The sequence below is a fragment of the Thermomyces lanuginosus genome, assembly GCF_041956635.1.
Source record: "Thermomyces lanuginosus strain ATCC 200065 unplaced genomic scaffold VTN49scaffold_34, whole genome shotgun sequence".
NCBI lineage: Eukaryota > Fungi > Ascomycota > Eurotiomycetes > Eurotiales > Trichocomaceae > Thermomyces > Thermomyces lanuginosus.
The window spans coordinates 322,926-330,845 of record NW_027192368.1 but is presented as its reverse complement, the minus strand read 5'-3'; the positions used below and the strand labels follow the sequence as shown (position 1 = coordinate 330,845).

The 7,920-nt window shown below is 48.2% G+C and overlaps 4 protein-coding genes across 4 annotated transcripts in view; 2 read left to right on the top strand and 2 right to left on the bottom strand.

Annotated features, from left to right (window-relative positions):
• VTN49DRAFT_5420 (uncharacterized protein) overlaps positions 1-3,053 on the top strand; it is a gene marked incomplete at both ends in the record, with an annotated part of 5,086 nt that extends 2,033 nt beyond the window's left edge. Inside the window, 3 exons of the mRNA XM_069413476.1 lie at positions 1,133-1,176; positions 1,240-2,881; positions 2,934-3,053. Of these exons, the coding sequence (XP_069266655.1) occupies positions 1,133-1,176; positions 1,240-2,881; positions 2,934-3,053 (1,806 nt within the window). The remainder of the gene's footprint in view (positions 1-1,132; positions 1,177-1,239; positions 2,882-2,933) is intronic.
• Positions 3,054-4,756: 1,703 nt separating this feature from the next.
• VTN49DRAFT_5419 (uncharacterized protein) lies at positions 4,757-5,353 on the bottom strand (the record flags this gene model as incomplete). The annotated part of the gene is made up of 3 exons (XM_069413474.1): positions 4,757-5,004; positions 5,052-5,264; positions 5,323-5,353. The coding sequence occupies 3 exons, from the start codon at positions 5,351-5,353 to the stop codon at positions 4,757-4,759; spliced, it is 492 nt and encodes a 163-aa protein (XP_069266654.1).
• Positions 5,354-5,577: 224 nt separating this feature from the next.
• On the bottom strand, positions 5,578-6,078 carry VTN49DRAFT_5418 (uncharacterized protein; the record flags this gene model as incomplete). Its single annotated transcript, XM_069413473.1, has 2 exons — positions 5,578-5,826; positions 5,878-6,078. The coding sequence occupies 2 exons, from the start codon at positions 6,076-6,078 to the stop codon at positions 5,578-5,580; spliced, it is 450 nt and encodes a 149-aa protein (XP_069266653.1).
• An 884-nt stretch (positions 6,079-6,962) lies between these two features.
• On the top strand, positions 6,963-7,456 carry VTN49DRAFT_5417 (uncharacterized protein; the record flags this gene model as incomplete). The annotated part of the gene is made up of 2 exons (XM_069413472.1): positions 6,963-7,299; positions 7,377-7,456. The coding sequence occupies 2 exons, from the start codon at positions 6,963-6,965 to the stop codon at positions 7,454-7,456; spliced, it is 417 nt and encodes a 138-aa protein (XP_069266652.1).
• Positions 7,457-7,920: the final 464 nt, after the last annotated feature.

Sequence of the window (7,920 nt, the reverse complement as noted above, 5' to 3'; positions counted from 1 at the left end):
TTTCCTGATACCAGGGAAGTCCTGAAAAAGTGTGGAGCCTAAACTTTGGCTAGCAAGGGTGTTCCGCAAAACTGTGGAGCCGAAGCAAACCTTTTCAGCCTTGTCTTGACTTCGCTTCCCTACTCTTGCAAGTGACTCCTCAAAATGTTCGAACAATTTCCAGTAAGTAACTACAGGACAGACTGGTGTATGGTTGCTTGAGTCGCTTTCGCAATGGCGAACAATCGCGAATTCCTGAGATTACGCCCAATGGAGGGATCCATAGAGCCTAAGTCAATATGCATGTACAGACACTCAGATTTTCGTATGTGACCATAGGACGAATTCTGTTACATGAATTTGAACTATATGAACCATACTGCTTGCCTGGAGTTAAACTTTTCGAGATAGATCTGTTCGAGACGACCCTAACCGCGGTCCAGACTCTGGGTTCGAGTGACTACCTGGACGAACAGTAATTTGTTCACGGTTCGGAAGCAAACCCTGCACGAAAAACCCGAACGCCAAGTCTATGGTTTCCTGTACGTGTGTTTTCGGTCTCAGTGGATTGATCTGCTGATGTAAATGAGGCCTCGTATGTAGGCAACGGGAACGGTTCCTTCCTCGGATACCTGGGTTGGCATTGTGTCAACCAGCCCTCAGCTGAAGACTTGTTGGCCCTTGTCCTGCACGGACATTTTCATACATAGATCCCAAAGCAATCCACGTAGGATGCAATTACTGAAGTGGGTGATTCAATTGTCCTGCCTATGCCACTATAACGACAAGCAGTAGTTCATCATGATCAAGGCCGTGCAAACCGATACTGATCCTCTACCTCGCACGCAACTTCTTCGCAAGAACGAGGTTGTTACTGACATCCGTTCGAGGAGGTCTGTGAAGCTAGGAATCATGAATGCAGCCAAGTCAGGCACTATTAGCACAGTTTCACAGCCTTACTCAGCTGTGCGCAGAGGTTGCCTAGAGCTGATGGTCCGCAAGAGAGTAAAACCGTAATTATCTCCGGAACCTATATCCATCAAGATTTAGACTAGCACCCTGCAGTTGTGGTTGCCTCTATTAGATTATATATCAAAGGGGAATTGTTGAAGGCAGGATGGGACAATCTAGTGCTGAATTTGTTGGTTATCAGCGCTTAACAGAGATTACGGGAAGACTATTCATTGTCAAATTTCGGTATGAATCTATCTCTCTCCTATTTTCTAAGGTCAGATTATACTGACACTCAGCTAATAATAGTCCTGAGGAAGCAGGAACAATGGCCAATAAATTATCCAACAAGAATGTGAACATACGCATGGGGCGGCGGGAATCCAGCCCAGATCCAACCGAAAATCTGTCAACGTTTTCATTAGCCATTCCATCCTCTACGATCACGGACAAGGTGTTGCAGGATGAAGTACACGGTATCTACGCCGGCCTCGTGATGGTGGAAAGGAAGTGTATTCAAGTCGTCCGCGACCAGTCTCAAAATTCGGCAAAACTCTCTAACTCGCAGTGGCAAACTCTACATACACTCCATCGAACTCTCCTCAACGAACATTACGACTTGTTTCTAGCAGCAAATCACCCTGCAGCAAGTGCGACCGTGAGGGAATTTCCGGAACAGGTTTCACTGCCAGCGCGAATGTGGCGGCACGGAATTCACGCACCCCTGGAGCTGATGCGCAACCGATTGCCGGACTCGCTGGAGCATATGATCACGTTTATTCACACCGTGTATTCGATGATGACCCTTTTGTTGGAGAACGTGCCGTCGCTGGAGGCCACTTGGCTTGAATGTTTAGGAGATTTGGCCAGATACGGAATGGCAGTTGAAGAGAAAAACCCGCAGAATCGTGGAACTTGGCGCAACTCGTCTCGATCATGGTACATGCAGGCCGCCGACAGAAATCCTGGAGTGGGTCGTCTCCAGCATCACCTGGCAGTGCTCTCCCGTCCCAATGTTCTGCAGCAATTGTTTTATTATTCAAAGTCGCTTGTCAGCATCGAGCCGTTTACCAATGCTCGCAGAAGCATTCAGGTTGTCCTCTTCCAGCCTCTTCTGCGTTCAGAGGGCCTGCCGCGGATAGAGCACTTTTTAGCTCTACTTATCAGTTTTGTTACTGCGCATGGCATCTTGTTTACTAGGGGGGTGGTTTCGACATTTCTTGAAAATGCTAGATTTTTCCTGCAGAATCTCGATTCATTCATCAAGCATGTGGGTCCTCATTTCAGGTATCAGGGAGCGCAAATCGGTCTGATTTCGACCGCCGCAATTTTCGACTTTGGTCAAACCGACGCGCGCATCCCAAAGTTATTTGATGAAGAAATGGCTCAAACCCTCTCTCATTCTGATCGAGTCGTCAAGGCTCGAGAATATCTGAAAACGGCTCCGCATTGTCAGAAAGCTATCGAGAGGCGGGATGAGACGAGGTTTGATGTTAACTTCCAAGATACGGATCATGTAGTGTCCTATGCGTCATATCTGGCATTTACTACGTTGAGGGTCATCCTCAACCAGAACGGCAACGGCCACATATTGCCCGCATTTCATGTATACCTGGCGTTTCTCTGGGCTGCTGCGTTGGTTCCCGAGAGTATGCTCTACTTGCAGGCGGACGTTCCCTGGAGCCGGCTCTGTGACAAGTTGAACTTAGCCTTGCGGCTTGAGATTGACATAGAACCGCTTGAAAGGGGGGATTTTCCTACTGGTGAGGTCGGCACCAACAAACAGCTGCCGGAGGATTTCTATATCCGAGGCTATTCGTGGAGTCGATTGTACTACCCGGGGGACTTTTTCACGGAGATGCCCGACGAGGAAGCCCGATATATTGAAATGCCCTCGTTCATTATCACACGAGCACGGCGGTGCATATGGTTAGGACTCCGCATTGCAGAGGTGAGTTCTATTCGTCGCTCCTCCACAAATTGCCTCATGCTAAGTTGAAAAGTTGGAACGCTGGATCACGTACAATGTCGAATCCACGGGATTTAGACCTACGGAATATGCCAGAAATTTGGAGTCGTTGGGCAGACAGCATATACCCGCAGCATTTGACGTGCGCTTGTAAACAAAGAGCCTGACATACCTTCTGGTTCGATCGACAACGTTGATAGCTGTGGGATACTATTGTTGGCTGTTACAGCCCACTCTTTTCGGTTCTACACTTTCTATGATTTACATCGTCTTCTGGCCCCTGTACACGTAGCAGGTTGCCATCCTCAAGCGATAGTATCAATCAATAAGTAGGCTTACTTCCGGGATTACACAAGAAGATACGGGTTTAATTAGCGACCAAAAGGCTCGTTTATTTACTGCCTCTGCATTTGGGTAGATTGTTTTCCGCCAGTGATCCCTTTTCAGAGGATGACGCCTCTGGAAAGGTGGAAACGTTTCTCCGTAGGCTGGCGTCCGACAGCGGCGAAAATCAATAATGAAAACTCGCCCCAATTCCTCATTTCATACACGTTGCCCAAACTTACATGCTCGTCCACCCAGCATAAAATCGAAATCGTTCCTTCGACCGTGAAATTCCCGGACTCAATTTCGAGCTTTCGTTGACCAAGCTAATTTTCTCGCACACCCAATCCATCCGTAAACATGTGCCGAATCCGCCCCTACTCCATGCGGGAAAGTAAATCTGTGCCATGTTGATGTCTCGAAGAAACACCAGAACCACCTAGCCCTGAATATTGGGCAGTGTTGTGACCTCGAAACTAGGCACAGCTACGGAGATCGGCCGTCACTCTAGAGGGAAGAAAGTCCTGGCAAGGACGAACAGAAGCAAGGTCTTCAAACTGCGCTTTGATATTCTCTTGACGTAGTCTTTACAGTCTGTCAACGAAATTTAATTCATTGATTGCGTGACTATCCGGTTCCAGATGCTGCTGCCGGATCTGGTCTCCAGCTGGTGCCACTTGTTCTGAGGCACAAAGGCAATAGTTAACTGAATCTATTCTCAACACCAGGCAAATCCACTATCATTCGGGTGCAAATGCCAGTCAATTGTGTCCCTCGTAGTCCTAACGACAAGGACAAGCCTAAGGACCGCTCAAAACTCCCTAAGTCTACCCCTAACGGCCGTAATCCTAACCAAATGTTCCTGAAGCTACCCCAAAGGCCTAACCTGGACCACTAATGACCCTGAGCCTAGCCTTAACGGCCCTAAATGCGCCCATCTATGGCATGGAATCAGATATCATAGCTATTCAAGCGAGCATCAAGCGAACTATCCCGCATGTTGGGTTGGTACTATGAACCAGCGGTCAGATATCGTGGTCAATTCAATTGCCACGCGGCAAATACCGGAATATTGAGTAATCATCTCAAAACGATGGTACACGTACATTGGGAGTCGAGAAAGTGTATGAGGTAGGTGATTCATCCTGTTGCTGAATCAATTCTTCGGAAGAAACGTTCGTTTTGCGCCTGAAATATTTTCTTCTACGATTGGTTTTGTTTGACCATTACACTTCCAAATCCGGGTCTGGGTAATCATGCAATCAATGCAATAGGCCTCGATAGAAGAGATCAACAAGGATCCTTACCAGACTTCGTCTGTTTTCGGTGTCGAAGAATTATACTTCTTTCCGGATATGTTTCTGGGAGCAGGATAGGCTAGAGTTACATCGACAGGACAGTACCGAAAGATTCTATCCGGATGGCCTTTTTGAGCAGGTCGACTTGGAGGGTTAACACGCGCGTCTCCAAGCCATTTCTAAGAAACGCCGGAAATATCCTTCAACCAACATCAATAGGCATTAATTGTATAGTTCAAGATAGATCAACTTCCTTGTCGAATCCAGCTTCGTACTGGGGATACTGCGAGGCGGCGGGCAGCACCGCATTGTCCCAGAGAACTGTTGACGGAGCAGCTGTGGACGCCACCGCTAGCTGTGAGTGACTCATGTAGTTTGATTTTATACGTAGTTTTCCACGGTTTGGGGGCATTTCATACGGCCGATAAGGTGGGATATCCTTGGACGATTGGACGCTGTCGCCCGGTCGAGGGTTATAGGAAGCTGCAGCAATTGGTGAATGAAAACCGCGAGGGCCAAGCTGCTGAGACTGGTGGTGTCATTGTGTGAAGCGAGGTAGGCGACCGGTCTATGGAATGAGGTCAGGGACGGCAGCCCTGGCAGAACCCCACCGTTAGAACTGGCCTCTGGAGGCCACCCTTGGCCACCTGTGATGGTGGTTTTCATCCTTTCTGGATCGCTTTCAATTCCAAAATCGGGTCCTCCAAGATGAACCTGAGTGACGCGGATGACGGTGTCGCCAGCTAAGAAATGGATACTTGTAAGTTGGTGTCCAAAGGCTCGGCCTATGGATGCACTTACGTATCTCTCCCTTTTCGTACTTTTCTTCCATCAGCCTGATTCTGTGAATCTCATCCAGAATAAGCCATCTTTCTGGCGGTGCAATTTGTCGTCGCACAGCCAGGGCAGCTTCGTGAAGCTTTTCTGCGGTAATTTGGTGGCTTTCCCGAAGTTCTCGCAGGATACTTTGGTTACTTTGAGTCTGTATTTCAATATTTTGTTCGACTGTGGTTCTAAGTCACTAATTGCAATTTCGATGAGACATCGTGGACTATTTCAACATAACGGAGATGAGCTTTGATTGCCAGACAATTCCAGCAGGATGAATAAGGCTGCCGATCCACGATTCATGAACATCACCAACCCATCGCGTTGGATTTCGTCATAATATCCCTCTGGCACTTGTGTGCATTCGTTGGGTGCTTCTTCGCACAATGCTTTCTCGCTAAGAGGAATAAAAAAACTTCCCTTCCTTAACTCCACGGTCGTTTTGTGATCAAAATATACCACAGTCCAACGCCGATCCTATTGGGTAAGCCAACCTCATCCATCAAAAAAAAATACAGGAAAACATACCGAAAGATTTGAAATGGACAGCATAAGCGTCAGGGATTTCACTTTCTTTCCCAGGGAATCCCCTCCGTAGCATAGGTTCCCGCGAGCGTTTCGAATGACTGTCGCCGAGTCTTGAGTGCGTCTACCCGACAACTCAGGTATCATGTCTTTTATTTCGCAACGGAGTTTTTCTGCGTCCGTGGGGAGCTCCTTCGGACTCATCTTCACGAGATGTCGACTCCCAGATCAATCGAAGGTCGCTGTGGAAGATGGGATCTCGAAGAGCAAACACCGTTCAAAACTTGGGCCTGTAGCGCAAGAAGTTTGAAAGAAAAAAAAATGAGGGGCACGGGAAGTCGGCAGATGACATCATCATATTGACTGCAGAGATGAGGGTGAAAGGGGGACAAGAGTTGATTGGGCATCATCGGGTTGGCCCATGAGAAGTACATATTCCATGTCGGATCTTGGCGGGGATCTAGGTTATCCATCGGATGCAAAAATTGTCCGAGTCTTGCGATCGCTGTATTTCCACCATTTGCATCGATGACGGCTTGACAACGCCAGGGCATAAACTCAATCAACGAGTCCAGAAACCATTCCTCGATAGAGTTCCACGCGTGGATGATAGCCTCATTCGATTCCTCCTCTCTGCTCTTAGCTGGTGATCTTGTCGAGTTCTCTGACGGGTCTCAACCGACGGTGCATGATGGATTAGAAGGAGCACGTGAAATGAGGGGCATTTGTCTAAGCCCTCCTTCGCAGCATCTGCAATACGGAATCCCAGTTATATGCACCGCCGTACCGGTGTGAAAAATGAACGAGGACATTTCAATATGTCGGGCTTCCTCCTCACTACCCACATGTGTAGTTCACATGATTTGACGAGGTCATCATCACGTGCCCTTAAACCGGACGCTGTTCACGTGGGCGTTGAGAATTACTGCTTAAAAGCCAAAGCCATTATCGTCTCCCAACCTCCCCCTTGCTTTCGCCTTTATGTGAACCCCTCAGCTGAATTTCCCCCTTTGTTCAGAAGATGCCACGCGATAAAATATCAGTCGATGAACTTTTCGACATTCTCCGGAAGAGTAAGAGCCGGTTCGATGGGTGCCCATCACTATTGCTCGGTGATCAACCGGGGTTACAACGCTCATGTTATCGTACGATCCTCCTCGACAGCGCGGCATGAAGGAAAATACAAGCAATTTGCATATCGGAGAGCCAGAAACCTTTTCCATGCTCTACTCGATATCTCGGAGACCTTGTTCGTCCTGGTTGCCACATCTATAAGCATGTCGCACCTAGTTGAGTTTCAGGTGAATGATATCGTACCGCAGATTGAACAATGGTGGAATTCCTGTCCACCCTCAGAAGGGCTTCAGCTCCAGGCTAGGCACGTGATGGACTGGGTGCATGACCAATGGAGGAAAGGAGCACTCGGTAGGCCCCCTAACGCGACCCTCCTCCGCCAAATAACCCTTTTGATTTTCTGGGGTTGCTCATGATAATCTTGAAAGGAGGCAAAATAGGAAATACCAGGACATCCCGGGAACCAAGGCGATCGAAAAAAAATCAGCAAAACACCGTATGGATATGAATACTCGAGGATGTGTTTCAGGTCCTACAGCAGCGTCGGCGAATCAGCCCGCCCTGCAGCCGCATCGGTAGATCAGTTCGCCGTATCTGACGTCCCTAATGGTGACGCTCCATCAGTTCTTCACTCGACGATGGACACGTGATGAGCGTCAAGTGATGTTCGCTTAAAGAACCCGCAACCGGGCTTTTTCTTTTCATCCTTATATACAAAATATCCAGTATATCCTAGTGACAATCGCCGCGAATAGCTCGTCCGCCAATTCGAGAAAACTCAAAGAAGAATCGCCTTGTCAAGGTGGCCCCGTCGATCACAAGGTCACAGGAGAGAAGATGGAGAACTAATACAAATTCATGGGCAAAATCCTGTTTATCCGCGGACCCCGCGTTTTCTGGATAACACGATGTGAAGATTCATCTAGCCCGTGGGATACAAGAGGCAATAGGATCATCATCAGTTGTTTCCCG